The sequence below is a fragment of the Chiloscyllium plagiosum genome, chromosome 39 (assembly GCF_004010195.1).
Source record: "Chiloscyllium plagiosum isolate BGI_BamShark_2017 chromosome 39, ASM401019v2, whole genome shotgun sequence".
NCBI lineage: Eukaryota > Metazoa > Chordata > Chondrichthyes > Orectolobiformes > Hemiscylliidae > Chiloscyllium > Chiloscyllium plagiosum.
In genome coordinates this window covers 690,209-712,400 of record NC_057748.1, presented here as the reverse complement: position 1 = coordinate 712,400, position 22,192 = coordinate 690,209, and the positions used below count along the sequence as shown (strand labels likewise).

The 22,192-nt window shown below is 39.7% G+C and overlaps 1 protein-coding gene across 6 annotated transcripts in view; it reads right to left on the bottom strand.

The window, feature by feature from the left end:
• The window catches only part of LOC122542077 (RNA binding protein fox-1 homolog 2-like), a 262,538-nt gene extending 240,595 nt beyond the window's left edge, over nucleotides 1–21,943 (bottom strand). For all 6 annotated transcript variants that reach the window (XM_043679400.1, XM_043679399.1, XM_043679410.1 and 3 more), the window contains exons 1-2: nucleotides 21,928–21,943; nucleotides 3,561–3,606 (exon numbers count right to left, since the gene is read on the bottom strand). In XM_043679400.1, the coding sequence (XP_043535335.1) occupies nucleotides 3,561–3,606; nucleotides 21,928–21,941 (60 nt within the window). In that variant the 5' untranslated portion in view covers nucleotides 21,942–21,943. The remainder of the gene's footprint in view (nucleotides 1–3,560; nucleotides 3,607–21,927) is intronic.
• Between the last annotated feature and the right edge of the window lie 249 nt (nucleotides 21,944–22,192).

Sequence of the window (22,192 nt, the reverse complement as noted above, 5' to 3'; positions counted from 1 at the left end):
GAGGGAGTGGAGGGCTGCACGTTCCGAGGGTGAGAGGTTGGAGTGAGTGAGAGGGGTGGAGAAGTTGAGGTGGTTAATGTCGCGGCGGCAGTTGGCTATGAGGGTGGGCGAGAGTCTTGGTTGAAGAAGTAGGCGCGGAGGCGAAGGCGGTGGAAGAATTGTTCGATGTCACGCCATGTGTTGAACTCGTTAATCTGAGAGCGTAGGGGAAGGAAGGTGAGGCCTCTGCTGAGGACTGATCTTTCATCCTCAGAGAGGGGTAGGTCTGGAGGGATAGTGAAAACAGAACTAGCTTAGTCATTGAAAACAGAATAGTGGGGGAAGGGAATTTTTCTGACAGGAGATCTGTGATTAGTGGTGTTCTGCAGGGATCAGTGCTGAAACCCCTGTTGTTTGTAAGATATACAAATGATTTGAAGGAGAATGCAGTTGGTCTGATTAATAGGTTTGTAGACACAAAGGTTGGGGGGAGTTGCCAGAGGATACAGCAGGATATAGATAGGGAGGAGACGTGGGTGGAGAAATTGCAAATGGAGTTTAATCTAGACAAATATGCAGTGATGCATTCTGCAAAGTCTAATGCAGAAGGGATGTATATAGTAAATGACAGAACGCTTACCAGCATCAACACAGAGATCTAGGCATATAGGTCCACAGTTCTCAAAGTGGCAACACAAATGGTTAAGGTGGTTAAGGCGGCATCTGGAATATCTGCCTTAGGGCACAGAATATAAAAATCGCAAGTCATGTTGCAACCATATAGAACTTTACTAGGCCACATTTGAAATATTGTATACAATCTTGGTCACCACACTACAAGAAAGGGTGTGGATGATTCAGAGAGGGCACAGAAACTTTATACCAGGATGTTGCCTTGTTTGAAGGGTATTAGCTATGAGGGAGATGAGACAAACTTGGTTTGTTTTCACTTGAACATTAAAGGATGAGGGGCGACCTGATAGAAGTTTACAAAATTATGAGGGGCCTGGATAGAGTGGATAGTCAGAGTCTCTTTCCCAGGGTAGAAATGTCAATTACCAGGGGACATAGGTTGAAGGTAAAAGTGGAAAAGTTTAAAGAGGATACAAAAGGCAGGTTTTCCTTTTTTTTAAACAGAGGATGGTAAAAGCCTAGAATGCAGTGCCAGAGGAAGTGGTAGAGGCAGACACAATGTTTAACAGGCAGCTTAACAGATACACGAATAGGCAGGAAATAGAAGGTTATGGACCGCTTATGGGCATAAGGTTTTTAGTTTAGAAAGACATAGGTTGGCACAGTCTTGGTACGCCAAAGGGCTTGTGTTCCTGTGTTGTGTTTTGTTCTTTGATACAGATCTTCAGTTGCATAAAATCCTTAAGACGTCAGACTATCCTCCAAATTTCCTACTTGGAATATGGCAGCTTTGAAGGCAACAGATCAATATTCTACCCTCACATATCCTAACCTCTCATCGAAGAAATACAAATTTGAGATCGCGTGAGAAGCCTTTGGTTACTGCGACTGTGTACAGCATTGGTAAAGGTGGCCAAAGGATAACCATGGCTTGCTTCAATTCATTCCATAGAAATGAAAGGGATGGAAAAAGCTAGGCCTAGCTCTTCAATAACTCATTCAGTTAACTTACACTCAATGCACAAACAGATGATGCAGGCAAACTAAAATGTTTAAGGTGGCCAAAAGCAATTACTTGACACTTTAATTAGAGTACAAAGTTGCAAATTAGGTCAAGTCCTCTTCCAACTGTCATAAAAAATACAAGAAATTAACCCTTTTAAGAGAATTTCAAATACAAAAAAAAACTTTCTTCATAAAATTCTGAACTTTGCCCTGGCAATAGGGTGACACCCGAGTTTCAACCCCTTCCTCTTTTGGGCTTAATTTCTCCTTCAGGTACCTTTCTGTTTCAGTCCCTTCGATCACAATCTTTGACATGTACCACCTGCCTTTTCACACTTTATATTCTACAGCTACAGTTTTAGCCCAAGACCCCACCACTCTCTGCAATTTCTCTTCTCCAAGCTTAAACTGCTACCTAGTCAGAATCTCCTCTCAGCCTCCATACCAGCTTATATTCTTCTCACTATCCTTTATCCAGGCATAATCCTTCACTCTTCGAATATCATGACGATAACAGTCAGCTTGAACACAACCATCCTCTCTCATGACTGCCTGTCTCTCATTTTGCTTCCTCTGCAAAGTATTTGAACAAGCCTGGCTATAAACCTACATCTCAATAAAAGGATTACGATCCAATTTGCTCAACATCATTCAGGTCTTTCTGCTCAAAGGCATGAACTACATCCTACTTTATTCCAACTCCTTATTCTCACCATTCTCCTTCATCAGCTCTTATTTGAAATGAAAACAGAAATTGCTCAAGAAATTTAGCAGATCTGACAGCATCTGTGGAGAATGAGTCCAGTGACCCTTTCATTGGTATGAAAAGAAGTTTGTAAAGAATGAAGAGATGTCACTGAGTATTTGCCAGCCGTGCTTGAAGAAAATGGGAGCTTTAAACTTCTTCATACATTTTAATAGTTGACGTGGAGAATGCATTTGAACAGCTTTCATCTTTAAAAAAAAAGACGGATGAATCAAATGAAAAGTAGTTCAAGGCACTCTCTATCAAAAGCAGAATCTGTAGCATAATATGGTCCACAAGTTTTAGAACAGCTGTTACAATGCAGTTCTGGAATGATCTGCTAAATTACAATAGAGACCAAACTGAAGAAACACAACCCTGTATTCAACTGAAGCTATACTCAACATAGAAGTGCAAATTGTAGAAAAATGCTTTACTACCAAAGGACCGATTTCCCTAAAAACCCAGCAGCAGAACATTGATATTATGTCTGCTTCAAGTGTGAAACATGCAAATGGAGATAATAATAATAATAAACAGCTTTTTATTACATCCATTTTTATTGCAGTCTGTTCTCTGAAGCAGCAATCCCAACGCTGTGAGCCAGTTATGATAGAAAAATGATCAGTGAATTCAAACAAATCCCAATGGCTTTAGAGGGTGGATGAAGACTTTCCACATGCAGCCTCTTTTTAATAATGTTATATCAGTGTCAGTGGCGTATTTTGCTGGACTGGAGATTTAGTTATTATCACTTGCAAATCTGAGCACTGACAATCTGTGCTGTAAAGGCAGTCAATGTGGAGAGAAATAGGTTCAGTTACCATCATCCTTTTTCTTCATTCTTCCCTTTCCTTTGTCACATAAAGCATATTGAGGTGTTTGTAAAAGGGACAGGATAAATGTACTGTTTTAAAAATAATTTATGCTCATAGACAGCATTAGCACCTGTGAAATGTAGTAAGTAGTGCCTCCATGGAGGAAAAGGATTATCACAAAGGATAAGGACAGTAAACTAGCTCTAACAAATCATAACACGTAAGTGGCAACTATCAGAGTACAGCTGTAAATATGAAATTGCTTTAGTTTGTACACAAACATACAAACTTTTCAGCTAGTAGTTAAATAGATGCTAGTTCATTTTTATAAGAACTTTGATTTGAGAAATGAATGAAATTTCACTTTAATTTGTGCATACCTGACTCTTCATATAAGGTAGGTATCCCTGGGTCAAAACTTCACTCTGAAGGAGAAACAACAGACTTCTTAGAACACACAATTCTCCATCATTACTTAGTTTGATAAGTGAAACTTGTAAAACCGCCACCAAGGAAACTGCTTTGGGATTACTCCAGTGAACTTCCAACTGTAGGAATTACACTGTCAAGTGTTTACCAATATGCATTATACACATTACCAAACATTATCTGAGCATAATTTTACAGCAACTCAATAAGAATTGAATATGCACACTCCACCTGTTCCACTTCACAAGGGTTGTGTCACTAATTCTTGCATTTGAGAAAGCTATTTGCAAATGACAGTCATCTGAAACTTAGCAACAATCCCAGTACAACCATTTATTATTAATCAATTTAGACTGTTAATGTATTAGTCAATTGTGGAGTGTGGCAAAGCAAGCATTTTTCCAATAATAAAGCACTAACTGTTAAACATGTTGACCATCACTGCACACATACACAAGCTATCAGCAATATACGTTCCAGCAAAAAGAGGGAAATCAACACAAGTGAACCCCTAAATAAATCTGACAAATATATTTCCCATCTTTGATGAAAGTCTAAAAACTGACCAGACCTTTTTGTTGGGTCACTGATCACCAGCAAATACTCTAGAAAATAAAAGGTTTGGATCAAATGCTTTGTTTAACATTCTTGCCCCCCATCCATGAAGGAGCAGGAACTGTGGACAGGAAGAAGTGCAAGAAGAGGAACAAAGGCGGCAAAAAAAGATCAAACAGCAGCAATTATAACTAAATGCGTCCTGTTCGATTTCAGATAGTTATACTCAAGTCCTTTCCCAACATCTAATGAGCATTATTGAGATCTGGCTAAAATATTAAGGCTAGCTGGTAATTGGTCAATTTTTAAAAACAAATTGACCACATCATGAGTGGTATAGTTTCACATGACAACTTCACACACAACAACTGAAGGCCAAACTACCAAAACAGCTACCACAAGTACTGGTGACTGGCCTGCTCCTCATCCAAACAGAGCTTAGCTATCCAAAAAAAACATTGTGCAAAAACAAGGTATTAAATTGTAGGGACTTTCCCTCTGCCCAGAATCAAGTTATCCTATCAGCTGACCAATAATTGTGACCATAGGCAACAACATCCTTCACAGTTAACAAAAGATAGATTGCCATATCAGTAAGCAATACACACAGATGTAACCTTGGATACCAATACGGCTCAACATTTTCAAGGAAATGTTTGCAACACCAATTATTATGACAAATTTCTTCAACTCTACAGGAGTCACATGCCCATTACAAAGTCAGGTTTTAAACTGTCTGCTCTAGGAGGAAAAACAGCAATTATCATTTTTTGAGAGTCTTGGATTCAATGCCCATCCAACCCTCACTGTTCCTGACCCAAGAGCATTCAGGGAACTTTACTCTGTTTAATCTACATTGCTCAAACATTCCTAGGGTAGGTTCAATGTGCAAACTTGTGGTTCTCAAACCTCTTTGCACATAGTTTCCTTAAGGTAGGCACAAGGTCCCACAGACCACCCACTGGTCTCAGCTCAGTTTCCACAGCGATCACAAAAAAAAGACCAACAGTTATGGTCATCTCTGGAAGCATTAAATATCTCACTACCTTTTCATGACTAACATAAGTGCCTTTCTAAAAATTAAATAAGTTCATTCAGACCAGAAAAATAGGTATTTTTATACTATAAACATTAATAATAACAAATACAACTTTGTTTGAAATATTCTAAGAGGTTACAGAATCACAAAAGCAATCAAGAGTGGAAGTTGGAGCAAGCACCCTTCCTTCCAATATAATCACACTCATTCGTGTGGGTTTCACTCTAAGAAGTACAATGTTAGAAATTATTTTGTCACAACACACTACGGCAATGCACTGAAAATCAAGCCCCTCTATTCCCCACAGTCACCACAATTGTGAAGATTTAATGAAACTTCCCAAGATCCCTAATTGCCTCTGACTGACTTGTTACCCAGGATAAAATTAAACTACGGGGACTTTCTTCAGGAACAATAAAAAATAACTAATACATTTGCAGCATATTTTTCTCCATCCTCCCATCTGCTCCAGAGATGTGTAACAACATCCTGAACAGATCAGTTAGAAAAATAGGTTAAAATCTAATTATTGCAGGGCACAACTTTAAGAACAGTAAGAGAATTTTGAACTTATGTAAATTGCATTTTACTCCTTTTAATAATTCCCACATACACAGGACGTATGTTTTACCAGCACCGTCCAAACTATAACAACAGTAATCTGAATACTATCATCTAATCAGTTTTGAGTACTGGAAAAGTCAATGAAGAACAAAGCTGCAAATGAATCAGGTTAAAGTCAAGAAAGGCTAAATCAAACCTGTACCTGTTCTGCTCAGATCAAATCAAATCAAAACACAAGGGAATTGAATAAGCCAGGATTTAATAACAGCCGAATACACTCTAATACCTTAACCAGATTATGAACAAAATGCCTTGACAAAACAAATTTCCTCACAAAGGCCACAAACCAACAATTCCAATCAGACCAATCACACAGTTTTATTACACAAAAGCAAGAGCTGCATTCAAATTCAAAGAGGAGCTGAGGTGTGATGACCCAAAACTTTATATTTCTACTGTTCTGATATATGCAAGGTTTGTGAAGGTTTGTAGCTCAGGTTGAGATTTAGGGTGTAGGTTTGCTCGCTGAGCTGTAGGTTTGATATCCAGACGTTTTCTGAGGGGTTGATAGATGGTATCGAGATCTAGGTGTTTGCTTATGGCGTTGTAGTTGCCATCTAGATGCCATCTATCAACCCCTCTGGTTTTGCTATCCTTTAGTATCGCCATTCATGGCCTGGCCTCCCTCTGCCCTCATCCTGGTCTTGCCGTCAGCTCCTTTTCTTACTTTCGTCCACACCCACAGCCACTGAAGCCATTCCCCTCTCCTAGCTGCTTGGCCTCAATTGGCACTGAGGGGCTCCATCTGGTGGTAGAGGTTGGTGGTACAGGACCATTGCAGCTTGCTATGCTAACTAATGTCTGACACTAGATGGAGCTTGATCAAGCTAATGTTGGCAGAGTGCAATGCATGCATGCACAGTTGTTTAATTTCTAAATGTATTTCCCCAGCCAAATGGAGATTTGGTACATAAAGTTGTGAATTTCAAGAATGCGGCCATAACTTTTCAGTGAGCACTTATTGAACATCCATAATCACCACTCTTTGCATGTCACATAATGGAATCTTTTGAGGGTAATGCTTTCAATGTGGTCTACATTAAAACCTTTAATAAGGTCCATCATGGAAGTCTAGCTAAGAAAGTAAGAGCATAGGATATCAGAGGTGAAGTGCCATGTTGATTCCAAGATTGGCACACAGGCAGCAAGCAGGGGGATCCTTCTGTTATGGGAAGGAGCTGTTTTAAGGAAGGGTCGCTGGATCTGAAATGTCAAGTCTGCTTTCTCTCTACAGATGCTGCCAGACCTGCTGAGCTTTTTCAGCAATTTCTTTGTAAATATAAACAGGCAATTCTGCTTGATTTTTCATGTATGGGATTTAGATTCATCAATCCCATACCATTTAGTTCTCTCCTACAGTATTTTGCTTTAGTGTACATTTGCTTGCAAATACAAATTGATTCATTCTCATGAGACATGTGGCATGTTTCATTAGGAATGGCCTTCCACGGGTATAAAATGACTAATTCGGCAAGAGATTAGTTTCCTGAAGTTTAAACCGACTTTTCTTTGTAGGGGGGTGATATGTTTGAGACCATAAACCACAAGATATAGGAGCAGAGTTTGGCTATTCAGCCCCATCAGTCTCTCCACCATTTGATAAAGATAAGTGGTAGTAGCCAGCTAGGTTTGGAAATAACCGTATTCTGTGGAGTGCTTTAAAACAACAAACATAAATGTAGAAAATGACATCCTCAGCTGTTTCCAGCAGGATATGCTTTGTGATTTTCTTCATGTTAGTCCATGGAACACATACCACAAAAAGTCAGTATTAAGACAGATATCTGGAAATTTATTAAAAACCATCACATGAATGAGGCATGATTTGCATGCACAATTTGGATTCCACGCTAAAATTAGAATTACTGCACATATATGGTTAACAGGATCACTGGGTTGGTTGATAACTGAATGTACAGAGATGAAGATGGAGACCTGTCATACTGCATGTTGTGAGGTACCGAGTGCAATAATACAACAACCCTCTTTCATTTGAAGAAAGCCCACGCTGATAAATACGTACAAGGATGCAGATGCAGATCAGTTCATTATATTTATATAATGGGATGGCATGGACCTAACGAGGGAGTTGCAGAGGGAATGGTCTGTGTGGAATGCAGATAGGGATGGGGAGGGAAATATAACTCTGGTGGTAGGGTTTCATTGTAGGTGGCAGAAATGGTGAAGAATTACGTGCTGTATCTGGAGATTAACGGGATGTACATGAGGACCGGGGGTTCTATCCTTGTTGCGGTTGGAGGTGTGGAGTTTAAGGGCGGAGGTGCGGGAAGTGGAGGAGATGTGCTAGAGGGAATTTTTGACCATGTCAGTGGGAAAATAATCAAGTCAAGGCCCTTCCTATCATCAAATCACCCACTATCCACATCCGGGAGTGGGGGGTGGACACCTTTAACCAGAAAGTGAAGTGGGCTCACTATATAAATCGTGGTCATAAGAATAGGTCAGAAGCTTGGAATCCTGCACAGAGTAACTCACCTCCTGACTCCCACAGCCTGTCCATTATCTACAAGATACAAATAGGAATGTGATGGAACCCTCCTAACTTGGCTGGTTATGTGCAGCTCCCACCACACTGAAAAACTTTATAGTTGCCGATGAGGGTAAACAATTGCCTCGAGTAGCAGCCAAGGATTTAACATGACTAGCTGAAAATCTCAGCAAGGAGCTATACATTCAGTAATCATGACTTTACCGTATGAACATTGAGGATGGCAAGAACAGACAATGGACAGAGTGAAATGAAGATGAACATGTTGTGAGGCCATGTGGCTGTCTTAAAGACAACGTACAGTTGAAAGATCTCTGCAATAATACAACAAAACCACATACTGGACCAATGGAATCTACAAACTGATTCATTCACAGATGCTTCACTTATCCACCAGCTCAGCTTCAAGCCTCCCTTAGCAAATTAAAGTGCATCCAGGCACACAGATTGTTTAAGAAATGCATCTGGTTGTTGCATCACAGTTATTTCTTCCTAATTGAGGTTAATGGATTCAAAACGTGAAGAGATGAACAGAACCCAATTCCATCTGCAGCTTGAGAGATTACAGGAAAACATAAAGAAAGCGACAGGTCACTGGCCTTAAGCAGAAACACCAAAATCTGTACACAGCCAGCACCAGGAAAATGTACAACAGCTCAAGAAGCAATCATTTTTGTCCTTCTCTATTTTCATACAATCACTGCATCTTTTCACAGAACAGATTCATCACCATCCAACAGGAATAAAGCACTTTAGTGCATTAGGCATGACCCAAAACATCACCCTGGTGTCTTGCTCTTCTGTGTCACCAAATAGTCCATGCTATTGACCATTTGTCGTCAAATATATGTCAGACTTGTACCAATTTAAACCATATCCCTGTACTCAAGTATACACTTGTCACCGTAGTGTTAAATAACTCCAAATTTCCTCTTTCAACATAATCAACATTTTAGAATAAAACCTCCCTGTCCTCTCCAAAGTCCTTGAATATGTTGTCAACCCTCCAAATCTATTCTCATCATTCCAGAAACTTCATGTTTGAACCTTTCCAATTTGGTGTCTACCTGCCACAATGGGTGTTAGAAAAGTGACAATAACAGCTAAAGTGACTATGACAAAGGGAAACTTTCCTTCCTTGTCTTTCTCTACATTTGTACCTTTTGACATAAGTGACCATGCCATTTATAATTGCACAGGAACTGAGTCTCTTGTCAAGAATCAAGCACAATGCTGTGGATATGAAATCAAACAGGCCAAAAAAGTAAAGGCAGGAAATTCCCTTCCCTCAAGAACATCATTGAAAGAGCTGGGTTTTTAACAACAAATTGTTATCAATTGAAATTAAATTTCACCAGCTGCCACGTGGGATTTGAACCTATGTCTTCACAGCATTATCCTCTGCCCTGGATTTCTAATGTAAAGACATTACCATTACCCTACACTGTATCGTCAAGCACTGCCATCTTCTCCAGTTGTCAAGCTTAGTTGAACTGTTCCTATTTACCTTATCATATCATCTCAGACTGAACATCTTACCATTGTAACAAGGAAGGCTGAATAATGTATATGGACTTGAGTTTAAAGGATTGTGGGGGGGGGGGGGCTGGATGTTTTCTTAAAAAGTTAGGTCAATCACAAGACAAGTTCTTTTTTTAAATTACATTTGAAAACCACATGGTTCTGGATAATTGCTAGCCTTGTTTGCTCAAACAATTCAGTAAAAACACCTGACTGTTTTGCTATTGAGTTTTATGGCTGTTCTGTTTGAACAATGTTTGAAGGCTTGGAGTTTGTATTTAGATTTTGCAGTTGTATGCTGCAGAATAAGTTGTTCTGCTTGTTTCCTCTCTCCCGGAGGCAGGTTTTCTTAGAGATCAGAGTGAAACCAGATTGTTTTTCTGCACAAGCAACTGAAAGTAACTTCTCAATATTGTATATCCTGAGCAAGTTGGGTCTGCCAGGATCACTGAGACAATCAAGCACAAATCAGTGATAATCACACATGTAAGAATAACCACCATGGGCCAGAACATGCAAAGGTACGAGGAAAACACAGAAGAATGCCAGGTCATAATGCTCAGGAAGCTGGTGCAAATGGTCAAATGACATCCTTCTGCACCATAACACTTGTGACTGTGTGTTTCTTTAGAAAGTGAATCGCTGCAGAGAGAAGTTGTTTTCTTTCCCCCATTCCCTTAAGAGGGGTGAACATTTATATTTTCATATTACTAACAGTGTCTGAATGGATTTTGTTTCATAATAAATTGATAAGCTCCTTTGATAAAAATGAAATCAAGTTAATGGATCTTTCTACTCTAATCTAATTTATAGAAATGTAATTGGCCACATCGGAATTTGTGTTTAAAATAATTATAATTTCAGCTGCGACCTGTGAAGTACTGAGACTAGAACAACAGTGCACTCCTTCCATATCAGAGGTCACACCATCTATAAGAGATTTAATTCTCATGTCAGAATCATCATCATGAAAGACATCAAAGAGAATTATGGAGAAAAACCTGCTAAAGAGAGCTGTTGTCAGAACTCAGCCCTGTTTAACTCCATTAACAATTCTGAATGGGTCAAAAGAGTCATCATCCAGGACATAAATGAACATCCAACCACTGAATTGTCCATTCATCATCAGGTAATAAATTTCTCAAAAACAGCTGAATTTCTCCATTGCTTTCCAAAAGGCCCTCACAGTCGACTGTGTCAGAGGCCTATGTTGGGTAAACAGACATGTAAAGATCCAGGTTTTTTTGTGTCTCAATTCTCCTGTTCAGAGCTCTTAAAGTGCAAACCAATCAGTGGCACTACTCCAAGCAAACACCAAGGTCTCCAAGGAAACACTTCACAGTTTCCTGCTTGCCAATGGCAATGCACTAGTTGTCAGTTCAGAGCTGAGCATGCAATGCAGCATGGAGCTTTTCTCTAATTCATGTGACAACTTTATTTTATAATCTGCAGAAATGATTTCCTGGAACAGGAATTGCCAAATCATGACACATCTAAGCAATCTTTGAACATCAATCGGGAGGTCCATTTACCAAAGTCTGAAGAACAGTAGCCCTGCCCAACCTGCCCCATGCATGCTGAACTTGGATTTTGTACCAGGGTCACACCATGAAGCCTAGCTACTTTCACTCCAGCTGCTTTTGGAGGCTTCTGAACATCAAGGAGGAAGGGCAAAATACTGAAGATTCAGGTCCTCACCCAAGCGAGAATGCTAAGCATCAACACCAGCTTGAGATTGACACAAACAGGTTATTAGGAGTATCTAGCAAGAAAGCTTGATACTCATTTACCAAAAAAAATTTCCAAAAAACACTCTAGGCTTGACTATATTAACATGATGATCAAAGAAAGCTGTACAAGAACATCCGAATGGCTGAAGCTCAGAGTTTAATACCAGTATCAAGTCTTGGGAGAAGCACAGCCGAGGTTGCTGCAAATGATAACCAAATAAACCAGCAGGACAGCCACTTTCAAAATAACTGCATATCAGAGACAGAGAGGAAAAGCAAGAAGGTGAAATCCCAAGCCAGAAACCCATCCCAAACTCAACTGTATGATAATAACATATAGGAGCAGAATGAAGTAGGCCATTCAGCCCACTCTGTCTGCTCCACCATTCAATGAGATCATGGCTGATGTTATAATCCTCAACTCCAATTTCCTGCCTTTTCCCAAACATCCTCAATTCCCTTCATAGTTAAAAATCTGATTGACCCAGCCTCATCAGCTCTCTGCCATAAAGAATTCCACACATTCACCACCCTCAGGTAATGATTAATATTCAGCCCTCTGTCCGAGATACATCCACAAAACAGAAACAATTTCTTTGCATCTACCCTGTCAGCAACCCCCCCACCCCGCCAAAGAATCTTACGTTTCAATGAAGTTCTCTCTCATTTTTCTAAACGCCAATTGACAACAGCCCTAACCTACTCAACCTCTCATAAGAAACTTCCTCCATGGACAAGCACAGAGTGAACCTTCTCTGGTCTGCCTCCAATACCAACATATCTTTCTTTAAATAAGGGGACCAAAGCTTTACATTATTCAAGGTGCAGTTGATTAGTGCCTTGCATACTCTTAGCGAGACTTCCCTACTTTTATATTCGATTCCTTTTAAATAAAGACCAACATTCCATTTGCCTTTCCTACTGCCGGATCCCTTATGTAGCTTGTTGTGATTTATGGAGAAAGTGAGGTCTGCAGATGCTGGAGATCAGAGATGGAAATGTGTTGCTGGAAAAGCGCAGCAGGTCAGGCAGCATCTAGGGAAGAGGAGAAATATGCAAGAGTACATCCAAATTCCCCTCTGCTGCAGTCTGTCTCCATTTAAATACTATTCAGTTCCTCTATTCTCCTTGCCAAAGCACATTTCATTTTTTCCAAATGTATATTCCCTATGGAATGTTTGAAAATAAGTCTGAGGTTTTTAAAATCAATCCAATATTTAAGTGGGATTCAATTGAGTGAGGCAAGCACAAGGATAATAAATAGGATTTGATCAGAGTTAAGGCTGCAATAGCAACTTGTATTCTGCCCTATTTTCAGGGGAATTATTGGGTGGAGATCTTCATTAACAGTCACTGAAGCACTCTGCCAAACACACCCCAGATGAAAATGGTTATCTTTACCAAGGAGAATGATGATGATGATCTTATTATTTCCAGAGTATCACTTTCCAGGGCTTTCCTTTCTACTTCCAAGTTATTACCTCTGGAGGGCCCAAGAATTTACCCTTGGATGCTTCCATTTGTCAGCTCCATGGCGGCCTTTGGCTTCTTCATCCAAAAGCAAGCATTAGTTTTCAAATAAGCTATAACACCAGTTCCACCTCAATATCTCTACTGCTGCTAAATTAACAGGCTGTTTATTCAACATTCAGTGCTGGTCGAGCAGATGTTTCTTTCATTTACATATACAGACTTATTGAAGCTGTTGTTTGGTGTTTGTTTTCAGTCCCTGCTCCATACCAACTCCAATGTGGCAATAGTCCAAAGCTTAAACAAATTTCTTGCAACCTCTGTGTCATAACTGACCAAGAAAAGCCTCTTACTGCATTAGCATGCCATCACTAACATTGCCTAAGGAGGGACGTATTTGTAATGGAGGCAGTTCAGAGAAGGTTTACTTGACTGATTCTTGAGATGAAGGTAAAGTCTTACGAGAAAAGGTTGAGCAGATTGGGCCTATATTCATTGGAACTTGGAAAAGTACGGGGGGGAGAAAGAGGTGAGAAATGAAGCACAATGCAAGTGACTTAACAAGGTCCTGACAGACGAACAGAAGAACTTGCTGTGAAAGCCTGAAGAGAACCAGAAATTAATCAATCCCATCTCTCCACTGATAGATCAGATAAACAAACAGTAATTTTCCCAACAGTATGTACTGGCTCTCAGAAGCTTTACGTTGGCAATTTCCAAATAAAACAGTAAATGGTTACTGACTTGCTATCTAAATATTCAGAACATAACAGAATTATATGGTATAGCCACATTTTAACACATGATTTTAACAAATCCAGTTTCTCTGCTTGTGCCTCAGTAGTAATATATTTATTTAACTTGAGATGAGATAGCACAGTACAGAAGGTCCTCGTGATCGGCATACTACTGCTTGTTGCTTGAGCCTAAGGCACGGGTATAATTGGGGACATTTAATCTAACTCAGTACAGGAAGTGAAAAGGCCTCAGAGCAAAGCTTAAACACTGACAATCTTTGTGCTTTGACTATTCTGGGAACATCTGGAATCAATTATATGAAGTGACTCAGAAGCACTTGAAACCATAATTCACTCTTTAAATACTAATGAACATTTCATACCTCTGGAGCAAACAACCTTGGAGGTTATTTCACAAAAGAATATCTGTATGCAAACAGTGGATGAATTTAGTTGTTAGAGGCCATCATGACCCAACTCAAGACAGACCACGAGGTTGCAACAAAGCCGTATCTTTTTCCTTAAATGCTACCAAGCCTACAGACATAATCTTATAAACAAGAAAGTACTCGGGTTAGCAAGAGAAAACATTTATCCCATGACCCCATAAAGAACTCAACAATATTACAGTAATGGAACATTGCCAATGTGGTATTCATGACTGGTTTGGACAGCATACAAACTTTCCAGAAGAAACTACGTAAATCTGAACAAATGAAGAACATATCACATCTAAATAAACTTAACCTTCTTCCAACTGTTTAACAAGCTAAAAGCCATCTGTAGGAGAGGATTTTACAAAGCATCTCAAAAATCTTGAATTTTGTGCTTTTTTTAAAACACTTTCCAATACAAAACAAATTGCTTCCATCACCCAATTCTACCCTCATCTGCACTGTGTTACCTCTCATCTTGACTATCCCAATATACTCTCGGTTAGCAACTCACACTCCAACCTCTGTAAACTTGAGGTTATCCAAAAACATTTGCTACAAGTTGCTACTCCTGCCTTAACTCTCATCAAATTCCATTATTATCCCTGTGCTTGCCTCACTAGATTGAATCCCACTTAAATATTGGATTGATTTTTAAAACCTCCGACTTATTTTGAAACATTCCATAGCTGTTCTCCTCCCTATCACTATAATAACCTCCAGCTGCATAACCCTCAGAGATATCTTCACTCCTCTAATTCAGGCTTCAAGCATTTCTTGATTGCAATCTTTCCTTCATTGGTGGCCATGTCTTCAGTTGCCAAAGACCAAGTTCTGAAATACCCTCCTTTTCCCTAATGTCTCTCAACATCACTTTTCTTCAAGGAGCTTTTAAAATCTAACTCCTTGACCAAGCTTTTCATCATGTGGCCTATCACAGCTCAATGTCAACTTTTGTTGAATAACATTTTTATGAAGTGCCCTGAGAAGTGATATCTAAGGCATTATGTAGACACAAGTTGTTATTGTTTGGGAAAAGCAGTCCAAATTGGTGCCTATCCTTCAGAGGATTACTCTGTAATCTCCTGTATAGTCTGTCCCTACTTCTCTATATTATAAAGCCTGGAAATGTGATTTAATATATTGCAAACATCCATCTGCAAAACAATTCCACAGGCTCAAAGAGCCCTACACGCCCATGTAGTCATTGCTCATGTTCAATGTAGCTAGTTACTGGACAGTGACACCAGCATAGTCAAGTCATTCAATATCTTCCTTTCCAGGAGTACTTACTGGTCAAGATTACTGCATTGTGATCAGAAAAAATAATGCCATCTTGCTCATCTGAAAGAGTGGTTGTGTGCTGATATTCTCAAGTTCCCTTCTCCCACCCAGAAGGCAACCTAATAAACTCAAGAGGATCACAGAAAAGGACGAAAGCTCCAGTTCGCAAATATTTGAGATATTATAGCCACTCAGCAGCTACTCAGATTCATTTGGAATGTCTGCACAGAATCATCTGCATTATATATGCCAGCAACATATTACAGAGAGATGAAGTATCTCTTAGCATCTAATCTAATATTTAGATAACATACTACTCTCTCATTGCCCTCTTCAACTTACCTAACTTGAACAGTCCACCCAACTTGAGTAAATCTAATCTTTCATTACTTTGGAAACTGAGGTATATTGGAACATGAGGAGGAATTTAACCCCTTGAGCCTGTTCCGTAATTCAATGAGGCCATGGATGATCTGCAATCCAACTCTCAAAAACAAAAAGGAGACCATGTGACCATCAAGTCTGGTCAAGTAGTCAATATGACTGATCTCTGGCTTCAACTTTGTTTTTCCACCTGCTCCCCAGATCCCTAGATTCCCTTCGACGCAAAATCTGACCAACCCAGCCTTAAATACACAATCCTCTGGTGTAGAGAATTCTAAAGATTCACAAACCTTTATGAATGAGTAGCCCATTCCAGTCCCAAACGATCAACCTCTTCTCCTGCAACAACAATATACAAGGAGCATCAACAAGCCCACTCAACCCCTTGAGCCTGCTCCTCAATTTGACAGAACCATGGTTGATCCAATAGTGGCCTCAACTCCAACTTCCTGTCTGTCCTCTATAATCCTTGACTGCTTTGGACATATTTAAGGCTGACTTACCAATTTTTAACAGTGATTTAGCCTTCACTGCTCCCTGGAATAAAAAAACTGGAAAGATTATTGACCTTGGAGGAAAAATCTGGCCTTGATTGTCTTAAATGAGAGATCTCTTATTTTGAAATTTTGCCTGAGACCCCAGTTCGAGATTCTTGAGGAAAGAAGATTGGACATCCGCAGCATCTACATTGTCAATTTTCCTCAGAATCCTGCATTAATCAATACTTGGCTTATATTCCCAAATTTCTTTTGCATAATAAAAATTTATCAAAGATAAAATTGATAATTAATCCAGCAGAAATTTGTTTTTAAGGATGAGAGTTGCAAACTTCTAATAGGTTAGAAATGCAAAGACGCATTTCCTAATTTCACTCCTATAAAAGGCCTGACTCATTTTTTGACCATGCGCCCAAGCCTTCTCAGCTGGTGAAAATAGGAATGATTGAAAATACCAGTTTCGTTTAATACCTTAAAAACTTTGATCAAATCACCCTTCAATCTTTTAAATTCCAGGGAATACAACATCGAGTCTCTACAAAGTTTAAAAAAAATCGAAGGACTGCGAATGCTGGAAATCAGAAACAAAAACAGAAATTGCTGCGACAACTCAACAGGTCTGGCAGCATCTGTAGAGAGAAAGCACAGTTAATGTTTTGCGTCCAGTGACCCTTCCCCAGAACAGATTGTAGCTAGGAAAAGGTTGGTATACACACTTTCTCTCCATAGATGCGTCCCGACCTGCTAAGGTTTTCCAGCAATTTCAGCTTTTGCTCTTCAGAGTTCATGTTGCTATGAGATCTGAAATTCAGCCAGCCTGTTGTGAAACCTGAAGACCCACAAACAAGACTACAATCCAATAGCTTTCTCCCTTCTTCTGAACTTTCTTCAAACTTTTGATTGCATTCACTATTTAAAAGGATTAAAACCAACAGAGAGTCACCAATGTGAGCTCACCAAGGGCAAGAACAATGAAAGGACAGTCCGCTTCTCACTTTATATTGAAAACATTGAGAGCCATGGCTGGATGGGCAGCACTCTCACTCCAAGTCAGATATCTGCAGATTCAAATCACAATTCACAGCTTCACACAAAAACCAAGGCTGAAAGCCAAGTGCAGTACAGTGTGTGTTCCTCCATCAGAGAAGCCATTTTTATTGTGACATGTTAGATCAAGATTGTATCTGGTATTTCAAGTAGTTTTATAAAGGATTCCATGGCAGAAGTTTGAAGACCAGGGCAGCTCTCCTGTATCCTGGCCAATACTTATTCTTCACTCAATTTGACACAAAGAGATTATCTGGTCATTATGATATTGCTGTTACTGAGAGCAAATTGGCTGCAATTTCAAATTGCAAGTATTGTCATTGTTGCAAAGTACTTCAAGGACTATAAAGTATTCAAGGAGTCCAGTAATTGTGAATGGTACTGCACATGTTTTTTATTTCCTGGCAGTACACCAGGATGTGTGAATACTCGAGTGACACTGGTCATGGATCTTAATTGATATTTCTCAGTAACTCCCAGGTACTTCTCAAATGCAGGCCCATATACATTGATCACAATCCATCACCCATGGTATTTAAAGTTCTCAAATCCATCATCCAGGAACTTTTAAAATAGTTCGCCAAAAATTAGTCAGATCCCTGGGAAGGGTGAAAAGCAACAGCCCCAATAAAGATATAAAAACAGAAATCTTGGAAATACACAGGAAGTATCTGTGGTAGGTAAAACCATGCCATATTGTGGGGCGGGGGGGAGTAGCTGGGGGAGAGACAGAGGCAGCCACTGCAGAGAACCACCACCATTAATACCTACTTTTGTCCAGAGGAATGCAAGTAGAATGAAAACAGAGCCTGATTCACAGGAATTGTATATGTAAAGTAACACTTTTATAACAACTGCATTTTTAACCTAGAAACTAACTATTAAAAAAAACTCAGCCATGTGTTTTCCTGGCCTTAATGTGATCCAGAGCTACATTTGAGAGATTTCTTTTAGAAAAAACACAGCTGGCTAAAGCATGGGAGGGCCCCAGGGAGGAGATATGGATGCCATCTAACTCACTACACAAATCAAATATGTTTTCATCTGGAATTCTTAAAAGCCACAGTAACTTAGCATCCAACATATTACATATTTTTGGTTTAGATCAGAGGATACTCAGTACAAAGTTGCCAAATTCCCATTCACAGGATATTGTGAAAAAATAAGTCTCTCCTTAGATATACAAAATAGATTTCTACTTTTAAAACAGATTTTCTACCATAGGTCTAAAACTCATTTATTTTCAGAAAACAAATCCCAGTGACCTGGAAATCTTTTCTAACACAAATTTAAAATTAAATGGGATTTGATCAGACAGCAGAAACACTGACAGAAAGGCTGTAACCAGAGGGCACAGATTTTAAAGTACTGGCACAAGAACCAGGGAGATGAAAAGGTATTCTTTGCATAAACAGTCATTACAACCTGGAACATTTTGCTTGAGTGCACGAAGCACATTGCACAGATGTGAACCCACTGCTCCAGCCGAGACAACCAGTGCTTTACAAAGATTCAGTATTACATTTTAGCTTTTACAATCTAATCCTCTAACAAAGCCAAATATCCAGTGTTTTTTTTAAAAGAAAGCCTCCTCTACTTGTGGTGCCATCTTCAAGGATTTATATCCTCAGATATCTCTGTTCTTGTACCCCTTTAAAATTCTCCCATTTGGTACAATTACTACTTTCTATCAAATTAGATTAGATTAGATTAGATTCTCTACAGTGTGGAAACAGGCCCTTCGGCCCAACTAGTCCACACCGACCCTCTGAAGAGTTACCCACCTGGGCTCATTCCCCTTATTTACCCCTGACTAATGCACCTAACTCTATGGGCAATTTAGCATGGCCAACTCACCTAACCTGCACATCTTTGGACTGTGAGGGGAAACTGGGGCACCCGGAAGAAACCCACGCAGACACAAGGAGAATGTGCAAACTCCACACAGACAGTCGCTTGAGGCTGGAATCGAACCCAGATCCCTGGCGCTGTGAGGCAGCAGTGCCAACCACTGAGCCACCATGCCGCCCATTGCACACTTCATTCATTTCAGACTTCTTAAAATGGTCAAATCTCATATGATCGACCATGTTACAACATTACTGGCTGCATGTCATCTGTAAATTTTGTCACTTTGTTGTACATGTAGCATGCTCAGCACTGCTGCCTCACAGAAATGACAGCCAGACTACTAGGACCTCTCGGAATCCTAGTAGCACACAAACCCACCCACACTCTCAAACAAAAACTAACAAACTTAAAAGATCCAGTACATTCCATGGACAAAACCAACGTCGTCTACAAAATTCCATGCAAGGACTGCCACAAACACTACGTAGGACAAACAGGAAGAAAGTTAGCCACCAGGATACACGAACACCAGCTAGCCACAAAAAGACACGACCCTCTCTCCCTTGTAGCCCTACACATGGAGGAAAAAAAACACCTTTTCGACTGGGACAACACATCTATCCTGGGACAGGCTAAGCAAAGACATGCCAGAGAATTCCTAGAGGCCTGGCACTCTAACCACAACGCCATAAACAAACACATAGATCTAGATACCATCTATCAACCCCCCAGAAAATGAACAGGAAATGACCACCACAAACCCCAGGAACCTCATCCAGGACAAACTTATTAATAGACAGCAGGAGACAACAGCTTCGCTTCACTTGGAGGTCACCACTGATGATGTTACCTCGCCAGGTAATGAAATGTCTAGATATCAAACCTACAACTCAGCGAGCAAACCTACACCCTAAACCTCAACCTGAGTTACAAACCTTCACAAACCTTCCTAAGATCTGCAAATATTTGCTAATATCTAAAACTATACCCTATATTAGTAGGTGACTTAACTAGCCAGGACTAAAACTGCTCCTCGGATGCTGCCTGAACTGCTGTGCTGTTCCAGCACCACTAATCCAGAATCTGGTTTCCAGCATCTGCAGTCATTGTTTTTACCTAAAATGTTTCTTTGTCAAACTACAAAGAGGCAAACAAAATTTATTATTACTGTCACACCATCACCTGCGCACCTAACTGCACAACATTAACCATGCGTGTAAAAGAGAAGGAATAGAAATTATAGCCACATCCAGAACAATACTACATTATTTTCAGACATTTTATTTGTGGCCAAGTATGATTCACTGTTAAGTCCAAATCAGAACATTCAAATTGTTCTCAGATCCACCCATTACAGTATTTTTCATAATAAAGTCTCTCTCTCTCTCATTCAGAACTTTAAAAGTTGCTGTAAAGTAAAATTACAAAAAGTGAACACATATGTTTGCCACAAAGTTAAACTATGAAAATGATTCTTTCTCCAATATTAGCATTCAATAAAATAAAACATTAAATACTGTTAAAAATGAAAACATCCTGCATATTCATATGTCACCTTTCTTCATGTTTTGAAATGCTGATGCTTGCTAAGATGAGCTGATTAGCTTGTGGGCTAGATACCTGGGATAGAGAGTCAGACAGACATGATAGAGACATTTCCACTATCTGCAAGTCTGCATTACATGCATACAAACATACTTGGTGCATTGGAGTAGCCTATTCAGCCCCTCTAGCCTGCTCTCCCATTCAATAAGATCACAGTTTACCAGAGTGTGCCCTCAACTCCACTTTCCTGCTTATCCTCAATCCTGTCCGAGTGTCTTGTTGGTCCAGAATATCCACATGAAAATGCTTTCCATCAAATGATTCTAGATAAGTGTTAATCTGGACCATCTGCATTTCTCTTCTCTCCATGCAATATGGGCGCATAGCCAACAACATCCAATCATCTGAACCCTCCACTCTCTTCTATTACCGCTGCCTGAAAACCCATCCTTTCAGTTTCTGGTTAATATTTCCAAGCTTGCCTTTCCTGCTTCAGAAACAGCTTTTCATGCAACCGATGACAAAGGGCTTCAGCACACCTTTGACATTAAAGATACTGCTTCCCTGCTTTATAGCAGACTAACTGAATTACTTTGGCAACAGTAGTAATCGTAAATATGCACCTTCCAGATTTGAACTTGACAAGATGGTTCCTATAATTGCGTAAGTGCCAATCGTCCACATCTTACATGCTCTCAGCACTTAAATCCACACTCTTTAGTGTCTGCAATTCCCCAGGGTAGACCGGACTCCACAAACTTCAAGAAAGGATTTATAGGTTAACAACAAGCTGTGCTTTTTCAAAATTGAAAAAGGTATAATTAAGTCTTTGTATGCAAATCAATGTAGCTTTTCTGATGCAATGCTTGCTTCCAGTTGCAGTGGGGATTCAAACATCTGCAGAAGTTGCACTGTAAGCCATTAGTGCCAATTTATATTGTACACAAACTGAGACTTTCAAACATGCTCACTCAACAGGAATGAAGGAAAAGAGCTCTGGGATTCAACTACCTCAACATAGAGGTTAAAATTAACACAAGTTTGTCAGCCAAGACTGAAGGCAAACACAGAAACTGTTGGAAAAGCTCAGCAGGTCTGGCAGCATCTGTGAAGAGAAATCAGAGTTAACATTTCAGGTCTTGATTTGGAGATGCCAGTGTTGGACTGGGGTGTACAAAGTTATAAATTACACAACACCAGGTTATAGTCCAACACATTTATTTGGAAGCACTAGTTTTCGGAGCGCTGCTCCTTCATCAGGTTGTGGAGTATAAGATCATAAGACACAGAATTTACACCAAAAGTTTACAGTGTGATATAACTGAAATCATATATTGAAAAAGACCTGGATTGTTT